This window comes from Megalopta genalis, chromosome 13, assembly GCF_051020955.1.
Source record: "Megalopta genalis isolate 19385.01 chromosome 13, iyMegGena1_principal, whole genome shotgun sequence".
Lineage (NCBI taxonomy): Eukaryota > Metazoa > Arthropoda > Insecta > Hymenoptera > Halictidae > Megalopta > Megalopta genalis.
This window is the reverse complement of record NC_135025.1, coordinates 1132744-1156588: the sequence shown is the minus strand read 5'-3', so window position 1 is coordinate 1156588 and position 23845 is coordinate 1132744. Positions and strand designations below refer to the sequence as shown.

The 23845-nt window shown below is 38.9% G+C and overlaps 2 protein-coding genes across 3 annotated transcripts in view; one reads left to right on the top strand and one right to left on the bottom strand.

The window, feature by feature from the left end:
• GluRIB (Glutamate receptor IB) overlaps window positions 1-23845 on the bottom strand; it is a 321268-nt gene that overhangs the window by 118736 nt on the left and 178687 nt on the right. The window lies entirely within an intron of this gene.
• On the top strand, window positions 804-4715 carry LOC117228427 (uncharacterized). The gene is made up of 4 exons (XM_033484187.2): window positions 804-1034; window positions 1746-1983; window positions 2723-2974; window positions 3587-4715. The coding sequence occupies exons 1-4, from the start codon at window positions 941-943 to the stop codon at window positions 4089-4091; spliced, it is 1089 nt and encodes a 362-aa protein (XP_033340078.2). The 5' UTR covers window positions 804-940; the 3' UTR covers window positions 4092-4715.

Sequence of the window (23845 nt, the reverse complement as noted above, 5' to 3'; positions counted from 1 at the left end):
CTGCTAATGAGCTTTATTTCACGAAGTTAATGAATTTTGAAAACTATTGTTAGAATTGTCTATATAATTTGGTTGAATATTTCTGTAATTGTTTCCTTTTTATGTTAAAAGCAGAAAATCAGTTTTTGGACTTACACTGTATGGAATAAAACTAGGAAAAATAAAATATTGAAACAATACATGCGAGTAATATAAGCAAACATCATCGATCATCGGCCTTCTAAAAGAAAACAGTTGTTGAAGAATACGAATTCTTTCCATAAATCACTGAACAATAAAAATTAATTAATTCATGCAATTTCGAATTGTAAATGGTAAACAGAGTTAAATCAAATTCAAATGTAATTTACGCGTACCTAAAGGAGAGAATTCCAATTAGATCTGACGTCCTTGTCATATAATTTCTACTTATATAGGGTGAGTCACTTAATTCTTTGACCTTAATTGTTCTTGTAAACTACATGTTGCGTAAAAATATGTTTCAAACAAAAGTTGTTCGTTATACAGAGAAGCGTACACGGCAACGATTAATGTTAATGCAAATATTAGTCGATTGTGAGTTTCACTGAAATTATGTGTCAATAGAGTTGCCACCATTTTGTAGCAACGCCTTGAATAATAAATAAATAATCTATCCTTCGTAAAAGTTGTTCTTTTCATCAAAGTTTCCCGCTGGATGTATTTGTGCACGTTACATGTACATATATGACATAGAAATACTTTCGTCTCTCGTTGTATAGGTACACAAGTTTGCACGGGCGGCACAGTGAACGTGTTTGTTTATGTGACATTAGGAGTTGTGTTTCGAAGTTTAGTATGTCAAGAAACGCTGGAAAGAGTGTGCAGCGATGAATCGCTCGTAAATTACCTGTAGATACCTTCGTACATTTCATGTACGTTTCAGAATCAATGACTTGTAAATGCAGTGAATATTGACAAAATGATCGCGATGTGCGATGTTTGGTTCAAACTTGCTATGATAACAGGATGCGTTGCACCCCTTTGTCAACGGACATCGTCGAACGAACATAATAGTGCGTGCAACGAAACAGTAATTTTTAGTAAATTATAATTTTCAGCAATGTCATTCTAGAGTCGATGACAAAATATTTGAAAGATCGTTAAGAAAGAATGAGAGTTCCTTAAATTGTATCGAACGATTCGAATACTTTTTGGGATATTAGATTACTAGATAGTATTTCTTTGCTTGTAATGAAAATTAAAGCAGTGTATAGATGTTAATAAGTTGATTAAATGCTGAAAGTGTCGCCGAAATTGATTATGAGCAGACTGCGGATTTCATGCAATATGGCGTTTTTAGTTGATCAAAGTTATTAGAGACAGTGTTAGAAATCCCTGAGTGACTTCTGCTTCTTGCAACAAATGCAGAACATTTTCATTTTGCATAAAAGTCCGCGGTCTAATCGTGAGCTAGAATGATCAAAATGGTGAAAACGAATTCTAAAACTATAAAAATAAAAAGGTTAAAAATAGTTTGAACCGTAGAAAATATAAACACATTCGTAAATTCTTCGTCATGTTTTTGGTTCATTTGAGTCACCAATGCTAAGTTCTTTTAAAGTTATAAAGATACTAGAATTAGACAACGACGAATTGTTTTTGTTAGTTCAATTAATAATTGAGCAACACCGTCACGATATTTGATCACTGTGATATTATCTATTACACTGATCAATGTTAAGGGTTAACGATAGTATAACTGGTGAAACGAGATCAACTTTTAGGCAACGGCAAATCGGTCGAGAGCAAATCTACCGAGGGCGAATCCCGAAAAGAATCCCGAAAAACTTCCCAGGCGAAAAACCCGCTTTCGAATGATACCTCGGACACTTGTGACAGCAATCGGAATTCTAACAATCCGAATGATGCTAAGGAAAAGAGACAGGTTGTGCAACAAACGAAACCGGTGTCCTCGGAAAAAGCACAAATTTCTCCTGCTATACCAACTCTTAATCAGAGCAGGTACAGAGTTTCTAAAATACTAATGGTCTTTTAGCCTAATTATAAAACAATGTTACAATGGTTACAATGTTAATTTTACAATTAATCTTACAGTTAATCTTTGATCTTACAATCGCTTACAAGGTCGTTACAAATTATTTATTTTGTGCGATATACTATTTCATATTATTTTATAATTATATTCAAGATGAAGAATTTATAATATTGTAATTGAAAATGCAAATGGATATGTAAGAAGTAGTCATTATTTACTACTGTTTCATTAATATTTCAGCTATCTTCCCGATAACTGTGTTACATATATTATACAAACAGCTTAATAATAAATATTTTAAATAACGATCTTCGAAATAATTATTAGATCTTATATCTCTTGATTATCAACATAGTTTACGAATTAAGATGCTAATCGTTATTCAACAATTTATTAACGAAACCTCAACTTATTTTCTATTTATGTTTAACGCTAAACCTGCCACGGTCAATTTTATTGCTCGGTATGTTTAGTGTTTTTACGTTTAAAGAACTAAGTATTAGCTGAACTGTGAAGTGTTAATAAAATCAGTTAACAGCATTTTAAAGCAATTGGTATAAATAAAACTGATAAACAAGCGATCTTAGTTAATGTACCGCGGTATTTTTTATTTTCTTCGTTCTCTACTAAGAAAGTAATTATGGCTATCTTAGATAATAAAATACTTTTAGCAGCATCGTATATAACGCGTCTTCACTGTTTTAGGATATCGGAAAAAAACCACTTAGAAAATATCACAAATGCACCTCCAAGTGTTTGTGATGGATCTGTGAGAGTGGTCCAGGCAGACATTGAAGTGCATCCTGAAATGCACTTATCACGTAATCAGGAGTCTTTGGACTCGACTAAATATGTGTCATTTCAGGCTGATCAAAATTGCTTAAATGTCGAAAAGACGAAAAAACGAGCGTCATTTTTAAAGAAGTTGAATTTCAAGAGGATAAAAACTTGCACGAGGTTTCTATTTTATCACTGTATTTTCTCACAATGCAATGTTCATTGAAACGAGGAATTTTTAATATTATCGATGACTAATAGATCAGTAATACTTGCAAGAATAATTGTAACATAACCTATTCAACTTTAGTCACATTTATAAATAAACCGCGGATTATCATGTAATATACAAATCTTCCGTATCTGTTGCAATAAAATAGTATTTAATAGGTTTGGAGCTAATATATTGACATTATCAAATGTTTTTAATCTTTCTACTGTCTGGCATTACGAATACTCATTTTTCTCATAAACGCATTAAAATCCGCAGTGTATTTATTCGTGTTATTTTCCCTAATGTATTTTTTGGTGGGTTTCGCGGAACCATGTCATCTAACAGTTCTCAAAACTTATCGTCTTTACTCGATTGTAAATGAAGAATTTTTCGTTACGACGACTTACTTACTAGAAATGGAAATAGCGTCTTGATCTTTAGAAAACAATTGTCACGCATTTAAGTACATGTATATAACAATTTAATAACTCGTACAAGAGAATATAAAGCTGTACCTTGGTTTTGCGTCAGCAATTCTAGCAATTAATTTCTAAAAATTGCAAAAAATATGTTTGCAGAAGCAAGACATCCATTCCAGCGGCGCAATCGACGATGCTCCAGAACGGTAAAGCAGTCAATGCATCGTCATCGAACAGAATAAGCGCCAATATTCTGGAAACAAAGTCGCAAGACGTTGGCGCCTCCGCGACAGAAACTGGTCTCAACGGAAATGGCGAATCCCGGGAAGAAAATTGCGAACGGCGGTCTTCGAAAACGTTGCAGGAAATTGTGCCGCTGATAAACAATCGACCCGCGGGCGAGAAATTAATGTGCAACATCAGGATTAACGGTCTCGCGATGGATCAAACCGACCTGGATCTGTTGGAATCAACCGAGGGCAAGACTCGATCGGTTTCGATGATGACGACCGAAGAGACTTTCGTAATTTCCATAGAGTTCGATCGGCGAAGGAACTTTAAGGAAAATAAGCCGCAAAAGCAAACGAGAACACCTAACGCCGTGATTCCACCAATATATGTCACGGACTACTCGACTAAGCGAAGCTTCGCGCAACACTCCTAATTGTATCCCACGCAGAAGAACGCCTCCGAAAATCTTCTCGAAGACGAAGATTACCTAAGATATCACCCTCTCCCTTCTTCCCGAAAGGAAAGCCTGCGACACGTCGCACGGAAGCAATTAATTTCTTGTTAATTTCTGCGAATCCGACCAGGAATCCCGACCAAGATTCTTGATTCAGTGATCGACACCAGGAATTAACGTGATCAGTGTTGTGCAGGAATTTTAGCGAGAATTCTTGCTGCAGATGCGTTGTCTCGGCAGTTATGAATCGATGCGAGAAAAGAGATTCATGATGTAAAAATGGGGGCGAAGGATAATGATTAATTGCGGCACTGTGTAGCAATATGGCGAGCTCGTAGATCACGTTTCCGTCAACATTAGCGGCTGCGAGCTTGTTAAACTTGTAAAAATGAAACAAACGTTCCGGTAATCGTAAACAGTGCTTTCGGTATCGCGAATTTGAATTAAGCACCACTTACAATTAGCGGATTGCGAATATACGTACGTTGAACTTTAAACAGCCTCATTTACTAACTGAACCTCGTTCGGTGTAGACAACTGATTGCTTTATCTTCGTTCTATTTGCTCGCTGTTTTCTACTGCGTAATAAACAAAAATCTTGAATATTTTTATTATATTTTTCCTATCATTGTATTTGTTCAATAACCTTTTGTCAAGGTTTAGGAAAAGTCGCGTTACATGAGACTCCTATTTACATACCTCGATTAGAGAACTCAAAAAAAAAATTGATAGAAATATATATATATATAATTTAAAACAGATGTCAATATGTAAAATTTTGTATTATTACCATCGTCAATTCAAACAGTGACCCCTGTCGCAATTAACATGTCAAACATGGTTATACACTGTAATATATTATATTATATATATATAATATAATAATATTATATTATTATATATATTAATTATTATTTATTAACCTTAGCAAGAAATATACGAGAGTCTCAATAAGGATTTATGATTTCTAGAAGGAATGGGTCTCATATTAGGCAATGTTATCCTAGTATTAAAAATTTGCTATATGAGTTAAATATCCTATTGCTATTTATATTAATCGCGATTATTAGATCGAGGATATTATGCATATGCGGGGGAAAATAAAATAGTGAAACATTGAAAAAATTAAAAGACACTAAAAATGTTGATACATTAATTAACTTGTCCCCTACATCTGGCAATCGATGCAGACAATTTTCATTTTGCTTGCGGCAGTGTAGCGATTATCGAGATTGCCAACTGTACAGCATTCCTATCTTCCTTTTCGTTCGTAAACAACGCGTTTATGTTACTATAAAGCATGTAATAAATCGACAGGATTCCTATCGTGACGTGTTTCCCAATAATGCATGGAGACACGATAGTTGGTCCACGTAAACAGGTGTCACACACGGCGCCATCAAACGCGCGCCGTAAAAATCTCGGGAAGATTAATTATCCAGGAAACAGGAGGCGGAAGATCCTACGTGTCGTCGTTTTCTCGAGACAAACGACTCGGTCGGACGTATTCGGAGATCCTATCGTTAACGATAAAACCGCCCGTTCTCCGGCGCCATTCTATTTGTTAGGCCGACCCCCGTTCGAATTCCTTTTTTCTCCCCGGGCCATTCTACTCTGCCACCATTAGTCCCTCTTTCTCGCTACCGATGTCTCGCGATTTTTCTTCCTTTCCCCGATACGATTTCACCTTTTTTCGCGCAGCCTCGATTTCTTACAATTTTAAGGAAATTATGATGTACGTATTGTTCAGTTTTCTCAACACAGTCCCCGAGGCGCCGTCGATATTCCCCGGGGAATAATATTCTCAGCCGTTTGAAAATCCTCGTCCGCAAATGATTCGACTAAGTTACCATTTCTCTTTACTCTCCATAAAACGAAATTTTCAGTTATCAAAATGAAGGATCCCGCGTAGATGGAAATTGTGCACAAACAATCGTCCGTAATCGAGTACTAAATCATGCTGCTGCTTCTTCCCGCGAATCTCTGCTGCTCGTTCAATCATCCCCTGCTCGTCCCGTCTTCGCCTGATCGCTTCCAGAAACATCCAGATCACTCTTTCCAACCTCGCCGGCAGCTTCTTCCGTGGAACACGACCTTCCGAGAGTCAAACTTAATCAGACGTCTCGGTCGGGACATCAAAGGGGCTAAAATTTGTCTTTTGATCGTGGGCCAGATTCCGATCGGCAAGGAGGACTCGTCCCGTCACCGGTCCGCATTTAAATGGAAATCAATGCGCCTCTTTTGATCGAGATCCAACGAGCTTATCTCTGCCTTCGCGCGCGCCTCTCCGATCCGCTCTCTCTCTCTCTCTCTCTCTCTCTCTCTCTCTCTTTATCTCTCTCTTGTACGTTGACCCGTTCCAGTGCGTCCTTCCTGTCCCTATTTATCACGCGGCCGGCCTTCGGTGTGTTCCGGTTCCGTTTCCGATAGCTGCTAATGCATGTCCGTCGTTTCGTTCTGCCTACCTGCGCGTTCCCGTTTTCCTTCGTTTCCGCGGCGCGGCAGGAGCCGGCTCGTCGAACGTGGAAAAAGCTCGCAAGAGCATTTAAACGGAATTACTTTATCCTTCGATCCCTACGGCGGCGTTTCCGAGCGACCGACCGTGAGACAGCCCCCGATAAGGGAAGCCTTTCACAGTTCGTACTCGTGCGAGCACCTTTTACCGGAGTGCATGCCTCCTGATCGATATTTCCTTGAATCGAAACTATCGAGATAGGGCGGATGCGCCGTTCTATGGAAAACTCGCGAGTCCAGAGATATCCAACTGATATGTCATTTCTGCTTTTTAACCTTTTCGTTACGCCATGGCTGTCCGATAGCACGATGACAGCGCGGCGAGGGACAGCTCAGTCGCGGATGTACACTTTGGAAAAGCTCTCTAACGACTGATACGCTTTCGTACAGGTAACCCTCCTGTAACACGGTAGGTAGGTTTCTAGAAAATGCCGTGTTGCGTGAAACCGTGTTATACGAGGAGCAGAGTTAGCACAAAAAGGGACGTTGCGTACCGAAAACTTATCAAAAAGCAAATATTTTCTTTAATTCCATGTAAGCAACTTAACACTTATTAAAAATATAAACGTAAAAACGAAATACATTTTATGCAAGCGACGACAGCTGGCAGTTGTTCGGACAAATTTCATCGTACGTATCGATCGGTAACATCGATATTTCACGTGCATATGCAACCTTCCGTGTCAAAGATATTCCAGACCGTTCAAATTAAACTGTCCATTGGCTGGTGGTACCTTGTAGCAAGGTAAACGCTCGACCCGGCGCGGCACAGTAGTCGCAAGCACGTTTTGTTCCCAGTTAGAATTCTCGAAACGGATGGCGTCCAGGGGGCGAATACAATCGCGAGAATCGGAGGACCCTTAAATTATTGTTGGACGGTGGCAGAGCGCGCTCGATACGGGGACGGAACCGAAAATTTCGCCATCGTTCGACATACGTGGATCCCTTATAAGACCGTTATCGGAATCGTTAGACCATCGAGTCTGGTAGCGATTTCGATATACTTGGGTTCGTGTCCTGGTCTCTATCGCGTTGGATATCCGGCCGCGGATCCTGGGTCTAGCAGACACCCCCTTTCGTGACCTGTCGCAGGATTTGCCGCCCCAATAAAAGGATTAACGGGACGAGGGTTAATCCTATTGGAAGGACCGTCCTCACACTCTCCGCGTACGAGCCGCCCCTCCCTTTCTCTTACTGTCTCTATTTTTGCTCTTACCGCTTCCATCCTTCCTCTCTCGACCCATTTACCACCTTTTCGTCTCTCGCTCTATTTCTTTCTTAACCCGCGACCTCCTCCCTCTCGTTTCTGGTTCGTTGTCCTCTCTATATTGCAGTCTGATTAGCGGCTGCCCCATCTCGTACCACTGACCTTAACGCTGATAGCGAACGATTATTTTCCTCCTGGATTATCCGGGACCTCTTATTCAATATAATTCACGACCTCGACGTTTTAGTCGCCACTTTCAACGCGTGTGCTTGCCAGCAAAGAATATAACGTGTATAGTATCCTTAATCCTCGTCCCGTCTTCATTTTACCAAGTCGATGTGTTGCACGTGTGTCAAATCGACGTTGTCGATTGTCCTTTGGGTAGGATACTTTTAAACGACTTGTGTACTCGTTCTGCGTGTAGAATACCTCTTTATTCTTTCGCGGACTTTGTCTTACGACGAGTCGCGGTGCAGTGACAGTCTTCGTTTTTACACTCGCCGTTTGCCCTGGTAAAATTCTTAAACAACCCTGATTGGCTAACCCTACGCGTTGGGCCTTCCCAATCAGCGTTGTTTATTTGCCCTTTTTATCGCCTGTTCCTTACGCTCTTCGCGTATTTTCGGAACGGCGTGGTAATCGAAGGGGATAATGAGTTGGACGTGACAACGCGTGGAACTTTTCCTTCGGGTCACTCGCGTCGGGCCACATGACCCTTGGGTCGCTGGGTCCGCTTCGAGTACCCTTCGGTTTGCTATTGAGGTATCTCTAAAAAAAACTCTATTGCGAACATGCGTGGTCAAGGTTTGGGACTTATCATCTCAAAAATAGCTTCCAAAAACGTTTTAATTTCTTTACTGTTTTAGATTGAAATGCATAAAATGAGCAGTCTATTTACAACGTCGATAACTGCGAAGTAACTAAACCTGATTCCCTTGCACAGTGTTAAATATATAAAGTGACAGACAGAGTGTCAAGGGAGACAGAGCTTAAAATGTTTGACAAATAAAATTTAATTCCGAAAATATGTTGTCACTGTGCAGAAGATTAGGCAGGATTATAAACTCTTCCTTCATATTAATTTTATAATTGACAATTTTACACTTGCAGTATAATTTGATGATTGCATTGATTTAACGCGTGACGGATTTTGTTCGGGTGATATATGCTAATTGGTTTTAGCGTTTTACGGAAATTTTCGAAATTTCGCACTAGCTTTTGCTAATTATTTCGTCAATGAAATGTTTTTTGCTGTTCCACACTGTAATAATTATTATTTCATTACGGTTCGATGGTAGCTAATTCGTTGTCTTCTAAATGCCAAATTATAGAGACATTTGTGAATGAGATATATATATAATTAATCGAGAAATGCCTCTGGAACATTTTCATATTGATAACTCGAAAAATGTGTTCATGCGACAGGGCTCCCTTAAATAAAACTTTTGTTTTTAATTTCCTCCATCGTTCGATCTGCAAAAAAGAAAATCGCTTGCATGCTACGATGTCATCCTTCATAACAAATATATCATTTCTCTGATAAGTTCAGTCTCCTATAATAAATTTCGATATAGCGAGATCAAGGAGATACTGTGCAAAGATGTTTTACCGTAGGATGTGTAAGATTATTAAAGTCAGATCTAAGGATGCTAAATACTTCGAAGCATCGTTTCGTGTGCAAGAATTTAATATCCGAAGAATTTCAAGAATCCTCGACGAATTTCAACAATTTCTATCGCTCACTACCGGTTCTAGTAAATTAGAAATAAAACGATATCACAATGTATCAATCCCGTTCAAACATAAACTCCGGGAACGTGATTTTGATATTTCATAATCGATGAACTGCGTTGTTGAACGGGATGCCGCGCATCGCCGTGTTCGATTTTCGTCGCACGATTACGAGAACAAAATGCTCGATTCATAGGATGTTCAATTGTGAACGGGACAATTGTTTCCACGCGTGAACCGCGCGTTTTATACGAGGAGAACAGGTTGAACAAAACATCGATACGTATAAATAACTTAACGGCCGCGAGGAGAAAAAAAAACAGGAAGAAAGGAAAAAAGGGGAATAGAACAAAACAAAACAAAAAAAATTATACGGACACCGGTGATATACGGCGTGCTAGTCGTGCCAATTTGGCCCGGCGAATGAACTTCGGTGAATTATAAAACGTAAATTTCGCGGCCATTTTGCGTGGAAACGAAATCGATAAAACTGGCTATCCAGCAACGATTACGAATAAACGAAATATTGAAGCGCTGGCACACGCCCGTAAATTCTCGCTGTCCCAGGACTTGTTCTGTTAAATTTCGGGATTATTATTATCGGAGAATATTCGGGATTATGGTTGTTTCATCGATCGTCGTCGCATTATGTTTACAGCTCCGTTGATCCAACGATTTGTCCTGCCGCGGAACACAAGCGGCATTTTCAATTAATTCCGTTTTAATGGATGTAATACAGTGCCGATGTAATATCGATGGAACATCGTCTGTCTTGTTCGGCTTGATTGTAATTCACGCTTCGGCGGCGAGAGGAATAGTGACTAAAAGTTACACGGAGAATTCGTAGCAATCTGACAACCAAAATTACGTAAATATTTAATGGGATTCGATTTCCCTCCCCCCCCCCCCTCTCTCTCTCTCTCTCTCTCTCTCTCTCTCTCTCTCTCTCTGTTTCTCCTTCTCTCTTATCCGCAACAGATCTATCGGTTTTCATTTCACGAATCGCAGAATTATGGGTTTCTATGTGCGCAAGATCAATTTTCTCATCAAGATGCGCGTTTTTTGTGAATCAGAAACATAGCTGGATAAAATAGTATTTTAAATGACAAATAGTAAATAGATATTTTATTTCAGATCATGCAAGTATTTAAAGAAGAAATATTTTATTCGATCGAAAGAGTCTGCTCAAAACAAAGGTACGTAACTAAGTATAGCATATATTTTTTGCAGCAATTTATACATCAACAAAATATAAATTGTAATTATTGTAGAAACAACACAGTAATTAGATATTCGAAAATATATCGTACAGAATAGAAAACTGAAGTGCCTCTATTGTAATCGCAAATGATATATTGACATTATTTTATTTTGACTGCATATAATCTTGAAATTAAATAATTTAGACATAGCAATTATTCGAAAAATAATTATATGAATAGTTCTGGATCGGTTAGAATAATAATAATAATAAATCCTGTATAGGATCCCATTAGAAAATCAATGTGTCGCATTGTATTTCTACGTCAAATTAATAATGAGCTCAACAAAGGATTTTTACAATAAAATAAGTTACGTTAGCATCGACTTACACAATACGGAAAATAATAATGATTTCCAGTGAGCTAATATTCAGTGCATGAAACTAATATTCTCACATTTCAATTTCTCGTCTTCCAATATTCCAATAATCGGAGAATACAAAATTCTCATATATCAATTTTCAACATGGCATTTGTGTATTTATTATCCGAATTAGTCTACGCTTTTCACTGTACATAGAATCATGCTCCTTTCCTACTGTACACTTCTCGACACCCACGAAATCTCCTTCCGCTCCAAATATTTCGCCGTGAAGGCGCGAGGACGCGGCAGAAGAAAGAGGAGGCTAAGGGGGGAGTTAGAAAAGCAACGAATCGCGAATACAGTGTTGTAGGTGGTTTGCGTATTACGAGATACCGTGAGGAGAACACGAGTAGGATGATAGCAATGCCAGTGTAGCAATAATCCAATGTTTGGCGTGTACGTTGCATACGCATAATAAACATGTGTTCTTGTCTGCCGAGTCTAAGGAAATTGAAATTTACTTACGAACACAACATGTAGAATGCGTTTTAACAGTGCTACTGGCATGCAAACATTTCTCGCGTTATTGGATCGGAATTTATCCCAGGAATATTCTTAGAAGTTTAATTCAACCGACGCATGTTCGACGGTTCGATTTTAATGAAATTGGTTTCCTGCCAAGGCTTCGATGAAACCGTTGAAATTTTCAAATGGTTCCGATGTAGCAGTGATTTTTTTACTTCCGATATTTCTGTTGGAACAAAACAATTATAAATCCGCCGAAACAAAATATATGCTTTATAAAATAATAATTTACCTGAAATATAATTTAGTACGGCTGAGCAAATTCCATATATTTATGCATAAACAGAAAATTTTTAGTTTTTTTGGAAATAAATAGAAAAGGCTCGATAACTGACACACGATAATTAACTTTTCGTCTTCTCAAGGGCACGGTAACCCGCTCAAAAACTGTTCCGTATATCTTGTTAAACAGATAGCAATATCAACGACATCAACGTATAATTAAAATGTATTAAAAAGTGCGATATAAGTAAAAAAAGACCTATACAATTTGTCGAGAAATTCAGACCCCATTTTAATGGGCACACTAATTGTCGCATTTACCCTTTAACAATGCAGAAGGAACAATTGACCGGTGACATAATCGCGCCTACGAATGGATACGGTTCCGCCATATCGCATTTCGTTCGAACAATTGTATTCTGATGCATAAACCGTGGCTATCGAGTTTATAAACCGAAAACAACAACAGTGCGCCGCTCAAAGGTGAAATTATTTACGGCGCTAGTTTGACGCAGGGCGGAACACGACGAAGATCAGGGCACAAAGAACGACATCATAAAGCGACCACATCTGCGACAAAGCGAACGGGAAGAAGGAAAGAAAGTTTCGTGCTTGGCGCGGAGCACATTGGAAATGAAAACAAAGCGCGTGAAAAGTAAGCAGGAAACCAAGGAACTTTCGCGGATTTGACAAAGGCCGGCGAAGTTGAGAGTTTTTCAATATCCTTTTTCTGGCAAAGGGGTTGGTAAATTTTCGACACAGTTCCAAACCGGGTTGCGTCTTCGCCCAGCGATGGAAGTTATGGGGAGGACGCGGCCGCAGCGAGTTCATCTCGAAAACGCATTTCTGAGCGCGTCGACAGCCCGTAGACCTCGCGGTAGAACTTGGGATGTACTGCTTGTCATCGGCGAAAGACCAAATTCTGTCGAAAACTTTTACCCGTCACGATAAACACGAAACTTCGCCGTTCATTTCCATGAGACCACCCCGCGAGTAATTTAACTTCCACATGGACGTACGCGTGCACCTTTTTTCGAATGCCCTCCGTTGCTGAAGGCTTGCGGAAAGGTTACCTGGATGCTAGAAATAGGAGTCAAATAGGGTAGAAAGACTTGCGAAAATGGTGTGAAGTGAATAATCATTTTTTTCTAAGAATTGAATTAAATTACTTGAATGTTTCCGCAACATTAAATTGACTAGTTTACTAAACTATGAGTTAATAAATGTTTGCGAAAATTGTACTGGCAGACAACATTTTTTAAATTATTCATACTTCAAATTTTGTATGCGAGCCTGTAATGGAAATTTATTCCTTTGCACTATAATGTCATGTTACACTTATCGCGAAGATTTAGAATATAAATTGGAAATTTTAGAATATAATGTAGACTATAAAAGATTTGTTAAGAATGCTAGCACAATCATCAGCATCCAATTAGTATGACTAAACTGTGGATTTTTATGTAAAATAAACATTGTCTTCCTCAATTGCAAGATACAGAAGATACATATACATTCCTTTCTGGTTTTAATTATTTTATTGAGTTTGAAACAATGCAACTGTATTCTCAAATTCTTTAAATGTTTTCAATTTATAAAATGCATAAAGTCGATATTGTAATCTATGCGATCAATTTTTGTATGATACAGAAGGAGAAAAGAAGCTTGAATGCACTTCGGATATGTCACATATTACGCGAATGTACGTCACAAATAAACAATTTGTTAGAAATCTTTTTTACCATTGACACTTGTATAATGATCGCGATAAACACACACATACGGATGATACAATTTACGAGACAGATGTAAAATTATTTATTACACCGATGTACATAGATTATTGTGCCTCTTGGTGCATATATTTTTGTTTACCTTTGCGAAGGGACAAAATTAACGGCGGCTACAATTTGCATGTTAAATTACAGTTTACTCTGATCCATCTATGAGATACTATTTGATGATTGAAATTCGGATGAAATCGCGATGTATATTTGCACGTGAAAATGTTATGAGTAAACTTCGAAGGTAAACTTTATATGGAACATCGATTCAGGTTTTGGTCGAAATTTCTCGGTTCAAGGAAATTCTCAGAAAACTGTTTCCTTTAATAGCATCTTTTAAATGTAAGATTTTAACCAAAATTCTAACGACAATGAATTTCACGATTTTAAAAATAATAATGTTACCCATGCGAAATGTTCAAACGAGAGGCGATGTTTGGCAATTTTTTGTAACATAAGACCGTGATGAAATTTATTGCCACTTGGCACATATGTTCTTTAACAGTCAAAGATACAAAATGTTTTTTCTCGTTACCATAAACTAACATCCATCATGATAATAATTATTTAAACTATGTTTATCGGATAATTAAGTTAGAAATTTTGTGATGAAAGTAATTTTTTTTTTGTGTTTGTAAATATAAGTGTAATAAAAGGTAAAATTTTAATAACTATTTGAAGATAATTGATACACCTACATTTGAACAACCGAGAAATCGTATTCGGGCACAGTCGTCGAAACGAAACGTTTATCTTCATTGGAAACACGAAAGCACGTCCTCGAGGAAAAAATCATTCGGAAAGTGCGGAGAAAAATGGTCGTCTTACAATTACCGGTAACAGAAATAAATCCTGCCTTCGCGTACCTCATCCATTTCACGGTTTTCTTTCTGGTAATTTCAACTGTTCCTACTAGACGTGGAAAAAGAAGGAAACAGATTCTTGAAAAAGTTGACTCGTTATGTTCACGTGTGCAAAATGGTATCTGTTTCGCTTGAAGCGGCAAAAAAAAAGACAGGAGAAGAAGACTTCTACGGTCTTATAGATATCAAAGTAATTTATTGTATACCATACATGTCTTGCGATTATTCAAATAGCTTTGATAATCATTATTTTATTCTGTCAGTTTTAGTATCTCCGAACTTTCACAAAATAATATTATCTTGCAAACCTGCAGTTTTTCTTTTTAAATCTTCTTTCGTACGAGACAGTCGCTAACTACCCATTCTTGTACAATGTTTAATAAAAATCTCCATTCGTTGATTCAGCGATTTCTGCCATAATTAGAAATAGCATGCATAAATCGGATATGGTTTAACCCTGAGATGCAAACACGAACGCGTAACAAGTGCTCACATTTAATATTCACTGAAATGGTGCATTGCAAACGAAAATATCGTTACGGCGACTTGTCCAAATCAAGTCGCTGTAATGTGAAACTGCCCTGTTGCGAACAACTCCTTAAAAAATAATAGAAGATAGGGGTATTTTTGAATAGAGAACTTGATCACCCGTCGTATAACGCAGCTACGTACGGAACAACGCGTCCAGGCTCATTATTTTGTTTGACGCTCACTTTGTATCCATAGTCGAGAGTTTCGTACAATAGTTCACCGTTTCGATGCGAACACATGAACAGAGAAAATTGCGAGGTTGCGCCGCGAATTCTTTACAATCGATGCGCGGATACCGTGAAGGATGGCTCGTTCGGTTTCTCATCCGCGGTGGGTAGAAATAATTTTTCGCAATTTTTTATGCCGTCGAACGGTCGATCCGCGCGGGACGATAAGGGCCCCGACATAAATCGCGCAACAGGGATCGCAGCTGTGTTATCGAGCCGGCAACAGTGCGGGTGGCCGAGCGAGTCTGATAAAGTTCTGTCATTTTTATCGACGAGTCGGTCGCAGGTTCGTTAAAAAAACGATTTGACTGGTCGGCTCGTCAAACCGAATTATCGAGCGGGCCCCTGGCCGACGAGTGGCTGTTTATACCGAGCGTAAATACTGGCCGGCAAACTGTACCTTTTCGCGAACTGCGAGCATCGTTGCGTCTCGTCGCGTCTCCCAAAAAACTTGGCCGAATAACATTGACATAACTGCGTACGATTCTTATGAAAATCGGCGCTCTTATGTTTCTCTATTGTTTATAACTTAGTTTTGTTAGATAAGACATTTCAACGAGAAATGTCTCATCATTCCATGTGATCGAATTAATTATCGAATTATTGGAGATCGAACAACGAACTATTTTTTATGCGATTGAAATTTTGGAAGTCTTCATACAGAATAGCCGAACGTTTCTGTGTTCGCAGGAGTCTAAATTACACACGGAGTCAGAGGGGACATCACGATTTTCAGAATCTAGAAAATTCAAGCAACTCTCAAAGTTCGAGTGCAATTGAGATTTCCGAGTTTTTGCAACTCTGGGTCTCCCAAAGGTCTCCGCGAGTTTCAGGATTCTTGGAAGTCCGAGACACCGCTGGGATTCCGTGTGTTCAGCTGATCGTAAGTAGCCTAAAAATTTCCCAAGATTCTTAACCTTCGTGTAGTCGACACCGGGTCACCGTTGACTCCGTACTTGAAAATATGTTTATTAAATTTTACATTTTTTTTTAACAATTCTAACATCGAATATTGTTAGTTTTGGAAATATAACAAATAAATATTTGTAAAGTGGCTCTAGGCTATTCCACTCATTCACTTTGACACTGCACATGTTACGACTTATCAGTCGAACAAACGTCAATAACGCGATAGGAGCATTTTGATATGACGTTGCTCAACAACTTTTGCTGTGCAGTGACGCATGGCTACTGCAAACAATTGCAACTAGCCATCTTTTAGGTGACACTTTGGAAATGTAATTTGTAAAATTGTATAAAAGTAAAAAAAATCATTTTTCAGCATTATTTGTTAGAAATTTTGTTCAGTGTGGTAACATTTGAAACGTGGGATGCATATAGGCACTTCGCAATCGCTATCACTATCACCAGTATCGAATCTTATTTCTCTAATTCGTCTTCTTTTTAGCGGCATAATTTTTTCCGCACTACAATCAGAAAAACTGCTTTCAGATTCCAGAATTCCATCCATTTCTATTTGAAGGTTACGAATAAGTTTAGTGACTAACAAATTTCAGTATGTGCACAGCACCGGCGATAGTGATTGCAGAGATAACAAAGAGAAGCAAAATAACGAATCATCGTTGCATCGAAGCAGTGTAACAGTTATCGGTATCGGTGCTTGTCTCTGTGATCTTATACTGTTAGGGAGTGTGTTATTTTATTAATTAAATATTTCGATTCAATACCGAACGCAGCAGCGTATATATACGCTCCGATGATAGTGACCAGGAAAATTGAGCGTATATATGCGCTTATGATGCAAATGGGTTAATAGATCACTTAGAAATAAAATATTCAAAACCGGATTCTCCAAGAAGTAAAACTTGTCGATGTTGTCCATACTTGAATGCTACAGACGACTATCGTTCGATCGAGGAATCACCTTGTATGTGATATAGTGTACAGAATTTGTTAGATTGCCAGTTGATACGAATACGTACATTGTAACCGCAGCCTTAATCGCGAAGACGTCGCGACCCCGAATCAATATGAAACAACCGACCGAACGAAAAACACCTGGTGCATCGGCGCATCGAACGGCGCGCTAATTGCCCGCGTCTCGTTAGCATGGAAGAGCGCGAGCCTCGTAAATTAGCAGAACAATTAGCCTTAACGGGCCGGCGACTGTCTTATGAAAATGCAGGACAAAACGCTTTCCTGGTCGCACACGACTTCCGTGGAATTCGTTCTCCGTGGACTTGCGTACATTCCGAGGGGTGATGGGCTACCGCGCTACGAGACCAGGGTCGTTGAATCTATGTGCGGCGAAGGGAGGGTGGTTAGAACACTTCCCGTAGGACGAGGAGGAAAACTGGCCGGGATTACCGGGCCACGATGGCCAGGTTCTGGGTTCCTGAAGGAGAGAGAGGGCAGGGGGATTGAAGTAAGGGTCGGACATTAGAATTCATGCGGAGACATTTGCGGTCCGGCTCCTAACGACTAGCTGTAAAAAGCTAGCCGAAGCTGCGAAGTGGAAGGCGAAGAAGGGAGGAACAAGGTTAGCTGTGGGAGGGAGGATCAGCCAGTCGAAGCTTCCTGGGAAGAGAGATGGTAATGCGGAATGAATAAAAAAGCATTGCCCCCGAGGAGAACAGAGTATCCCCTTGAATATGGTATATCAATGCGTACACCGGCGTTTCTCGGGGACCACCGATGTGGCCGACCGGTGCGTGTATACGGGTCACGTCTGCTCGAAATCGATAACTAGGCTATCGCTTTGTATTTAGCTCGTCCAACCAGCGATACCTTGCTTTCGATTAGCCGAACGGTTACGTTCACCGATTTCCCTGGAAACTGCCGCCGTGATTTTGTTATCCTAATGGGCTTTCGGCCGGTTCGCAACATTCCGGGGACCGGACGAATTTCTTTCGTTCGTCGCGAGGAAAGGCGTAACGTTGGACAAATAAAATTAACGCGACGCAAATTTCGTCGCGATCGACGTAAATAAAATTTTAGTTTATACCAGCATGGTGAAACGATAGGAAGGAATTGTTTCTTCTTTGATCTACATACGATGCACAGTGGGATAAAGCGACGAAGTCGTGTCAAGATCAAAGAACTTTTGATAGAAAGGAGATATAAGGCGATGATTTTCTTTTATCCCTAAAAAAAACATTTTATCGACGGGGAATCTTCGGCTCCGCGAGACGAATTAACAGTCCTTCAATGAACGACGTGCACTCGACAAAAGGTCACTCATTAGGCCAATCAATTTCTAGTCTTCCGTCCACGACACGGTATAAAAACTCGGAACCGATTCTTCTCTTTGTCATTGTCTTGTCATTCGTCTGTGGGAAAAACAAATACACTACAGAAACATTTCTGTATATAGTTTACTGTTTAAATTGAATTTATCGATTGAATTTCTTCTCCTTTCAAAGAAAGAATCTAATGTCGTTTAGCGTCATTAGGAACATGACTTAGAATTCGATATCTCCTTAAACATTCGACCGTCGCAAAACCATCGTTCCTCGATTCGGGGAAATCTTGTTTCGAAGACGGTCCAAGTTTCTTGCGCACTCGGAGAATCGCAAGAACTATATGGGATTTTAACTACCACGAATGGACGGTCCAATCGCAATTCAATTCGTAAACGAACAGTTCGAACTCAGCCGTAATATTTTCCGGATTTCGCCTAACTATTATTTTAAGGAATTTTCTCGCCACGAATACTGAACCTAATTCTAATTACCTGTTATGTTATTTAAATGAACTGGTTAAGATAAAATACAATTGAAAATTCTACATGGGATGTACACAGTATGGGTATCATGGATTTCGCCGACACAGTTTTCGCCGACGATATTTCACCGACTCCAGACTTCGCCGACAACAACCTCAGCCGACAACGGTATTAACCGATAGCAACGTTAAATGCAGGCATTGTTGTATAGAATGCCTCGTGTTTTCAAGTTGAAATATCCGAGAATTATTTTAATATTACGCGTACCTTTCGTAGGCATTGTCTGGGTTAAGCCATTATTGAAATAGGTCAGGTATTTATTCAAATAATTCTTGGATATTTCATACTTAGTTTAACCCTTTGCACTCGAGTAGCGACTCTGAGGCACCACTAAAAAATTGTTATATCACGCTCCATGATAATTTTTATATTATCAAAGTTTAGATATGAAATATTATTAAGAGTCTAACTGTTGTACGAGTCACAAGACTAATTTCATATGCGTAAAATGCGCTTTGTCATGTAAAATGGAAATACCCATAAGTCAACGAAATTTGAATGATTTCATTGTTTTTAAAGATATTAAAATTTCATAAAACATGCATCAACAGATACAAAGTGAAACGCTGCATGATTTCATTTCTTTGGGGGAAACTCCGGGAACAGTTACCCCGCCAATCAGTGACTAAAAAACTTCGCGCAGCAACGTGATTGATTACCAATATAGGCGAAACTTTTACGGAAGCTATTATAAGAAGATGTCTTTAATTATAAAAATTTCTAAAGTCGATAATTTAAACGAAAAAGTAGAAATTTCCTATAAAGCGAGAGCTGAAGGGGAAAAAAAGCATGACTTGTCGTCGCTCTATGGATAATGCTTTACGACTATGCGATCTCGATAGCGTCCCCGTCAAAGTCAAAGCTTGATCAAAATTCACGTTCCATTTTAATTAAGGCGCGTTTCATCGCGTTCTTAAATCGAAAAGACTATAAAAAAAACTCGGGCCCGGACAGGTCGAGAGGCGAGGCTCGGGGAGCGTTCTTTTTGAACCAGCGAATATTAATACCAATGAAAATTGATTACCCGCGAGAGCACTTTTTAATCATTAATATTAATTAGTCCATTGAACCGCGCACGAATTAAGAAAGTTCCTCGACAAGAGGCCGACGAAAGAAGAAAGGACGTCGGCAAGGGACCAACGAAGGGGGGAGGTTGAAAGCGAGAGCTTTCTCTGCCGCTTTTCGATTCGCCTCGTTCGGTTTACCCGATCGTCGAAACCGAAGTTCAGCTTCGTTGTTATATATGTATAACTCGTGGAAAGAGGCGAGCAGATCTCGATAACGGCGGCATTAAGCGCTTCGACCTCGATATTAATCATCCTCCTGCTTTCGAATCACGGTGACGGGACCCTCGTTCTCGCTGTACGACCTCTGGGTCCGCTCGGACCCGAGAATAAAGGGTTACTGTTACTTCACCGACGATAATTCCACCGGCACGAAGTCTCGTCGACAGTCCTTTCATCGACACCTAATTTCGACTAATTGTCACTCAGATTTTTACAACGCGGGGCGTATAGTCGACGTCAAAATCGCCATTTTTGAATTTCGCAAACCATTTCCGTGCTGTAGACTCGCCTACGACACCTTCTCCGTATACGTTGCAAATGTCCCGGGCTGCTTCAGCAGCTTTTTGGCCTCGATGAAAAGCGAAGACGAGAAGGTGTCGAAAATGTTGCTTTTCATCTCCTGGATATTCCATTTCTAAGCCTCAAAAGTAATAAAATATTAAATTACTCAAAAAGACGATTAGCACAGTTTCGTAGAGCAGAAAGAGCTCTATCGAACGAATATTATACACTTTGTCGAACAGCAAAAAATCGTTGTAAAATAAAAGAAAATATAAAAACGCTACGAACTTATTCCCTAATCTAATAGTTTATACTTTTAACTAGACCTTGCTCGTTGATTAATAACGTTAGTGGACACTTTTGCTCAAATTTTGAGATCGCTGGTTAGGTCAGTAATCGAAGCCTTGATATTTGGCGAGGGACTTTCTTTGGTCGGACAAAAATGGTTTACAATATCGTATACATTGATATTACTTGATTGAAACTGACAATTACAAATTGTCGACGAAATTTCATGACATTATTGTCGGTGAGGTGATGGTCGGAGATCTAAATGTGTCGGTGGGTAAGCGTTATCGGCGAAACGCGGTGTCGATGAAATGATTGTCGATAAAGTAATTGTCGGTGAAGTGACAATGCTCTCGTCGCCAATATGTTTAATAATAAATTATCCGCAATACGCGTATATACGAGTTCACCTATTTCGATGTTTCGTTTGTCACAGTGATCAAATTTCGCGGCGCACACGAAGTCGGTGTAGCGATATGTTGAGGCTTACCAAGGACCCGCGAACAAGCCAACATAACCTTTTACGAATAAATCATATCAACGACACAGTCTAATAAAAAGCTCCGAATAAAAATTTCTAATAAAAATTAGTTCGAACTAATTAGAACATTCGACGATCTTCTAGGTAAAAGTCATCGCGATTTCGAAACTCGTGGCAGGCAGATCGTCTTTTCGCTTCACTCGTTATATCCAGTTAAGCAGCGACGGTATAACGAGCACTCATTTGTCAACCGCTGATAAGATACTCGAAAACGATTTTCCTCCGGTTCTGCATCCAATCTACGGCTCTCATCGATTTCTTATTACTTAGACGGTAACCCCGGCCTGCTCGACGAGATCCTTCCTCAGATGTTGGCGTCTTCGGAGTGTCGTTGCTCGCACGTCTCGATCCCCTGCTAATCCTCCACGAAGCCTCTGTTTCCCGGTGTCAGCAACTTCGTGTGATCAACTCGATCCTTCCTCGAAAATCCGGCAAAAACGGTCACTAACTCCCGCAGAATTTGCGGAGTAAAATATTTAACATACATATATAAATTCGACATATCATTCGCGAAAAATGATACATTGCGCGTGTAAACAAATGCTTCTCGATTAATTTTATGGAAATTCATAAGAATAATTATACAAACGTTAGCTGACATTGAAATCCTCGAATAAATCAATAATATGTGATGGTTTCCGGTAAATATGGTACCGCATTATATCATTAACAAACGCATGTCTCAACAGACGTAATTAACGCATGTTACTTTATAACCATGAAACAATTGGGTAATATTTATTTACATGTTCCGCCCTTTTTATTACAATGTATGAATTCTTGGACCATGCGATTCATTCAATTAATTTCTAAATAATTGCAGCTATTTTAAAATAAAAATTACAATAGCTAGCTCTGTAGGTTTAATGTTAATTTAATTGATGGCGACCGAAAATTCCTCAATTTTACTTTAGTTGTATTGTATGAGATATGTTGTTATTTAAGCCTACTCATATTTGTAAGTAAGGCTGCCCGTAATTTGTTCAATTCCTGAGTGAATTATGGATAAATAATTAAATTATATAATTACGTTACAAAGCCACGCGTATTTAAGAATCGAGAGACAAGTTTTTATAATATAATGTTAATATAATAATAAGTTTTTATAATATATATAATATTATATAATCGATATATTTATTGTACAAGTTTACTTATCGCTGGTCACACAAAGCCAGGCGTTTTTAAGAATCGAGAGACAAGTTTTTAGAATGTAACTGTTTACGAATACGTTTGGTGAACAATGGTTCGAAGCGCAGTCCATTTGTAACGACTATGGTCTTCCGGTTGTTGTAATATTTTACACGGTGTAATCGAAAGCGGCCAAAGTTACCTAAACACAGTGTTCACATTAATAATGAATTATTACGGAGGTTGCGAGAACTGTCGAAGTGGCCGGTGATTCTCGCGGGAGACTTGAAACCTTTATAAAGTTGGTGGATGGGCAAAGTAAAGTTTGCTGTAGCCAACTATAAGTAAACAGTGAGAACGAGGTTTCCCGTCGGGGACTCATCCAGTGACCGATAAAAATTAATCGAACTTGGAACTTTCGTTGCTCAATGTTGTGAATTAAATAGCAATAAGAAATTTATTAACAGTGAGACGGAATACAGAAACTTGTTGGAGATCATGTGAAAGAATCATCGACAACATTTTGTATATTTCAGGCTGCATCAAATTTTCATCAAATATCTTTAGACTATTCATTATTTAGTTGTTATCTACAAAAATATTTCGATCGAAGTTGAATGTTACTTTCAATGAAGTAGGTGTATGCAAAAGTATTCGTTTTCGTTGTAATTATTCATTTATATTGGTTTATAATGATTAGTATGACTTCTCGTCTTTCACGCAACTGAACTAATGACTGAATAACTTCAAAATTTCCAAGTGAGAGTACAATATCTAACAATTTAATTAAAAAATGTTACGATACATATCGAGATTATCGAATATTTAGAGCATTAACCACTTTTATGATTATTGCCACAATCCAACTTTTAAGTCTATTTAATTCGTAACTTGATTACGCCCGAATTGCTTGAATACTCGTAATAAAAGAAATACTTGTGAAAGAGAGAATCAAGTAGAGAATCGCCGGCTTCCAATATTAGTCTCACCGATAAAAGTAGGTATCGTAGGTGAGGCTAGAAAGAGACAACAAGGTGCGCTTTTCTCGTGCTCCCTAGCCGACAAACTGATCAGCCCGAACTATACTCTCCTAAGTATTTCCTAGAATTTACCGCATCCCAAGAGACCACTGATAAATTTCTAGAAAAACGTGACCGCCAGCTAAGCTTTTGACTCTATTCCACGCGGAGGATCAGTTCCAGAATACGATCGGTTAAAAGTAACGAGCCA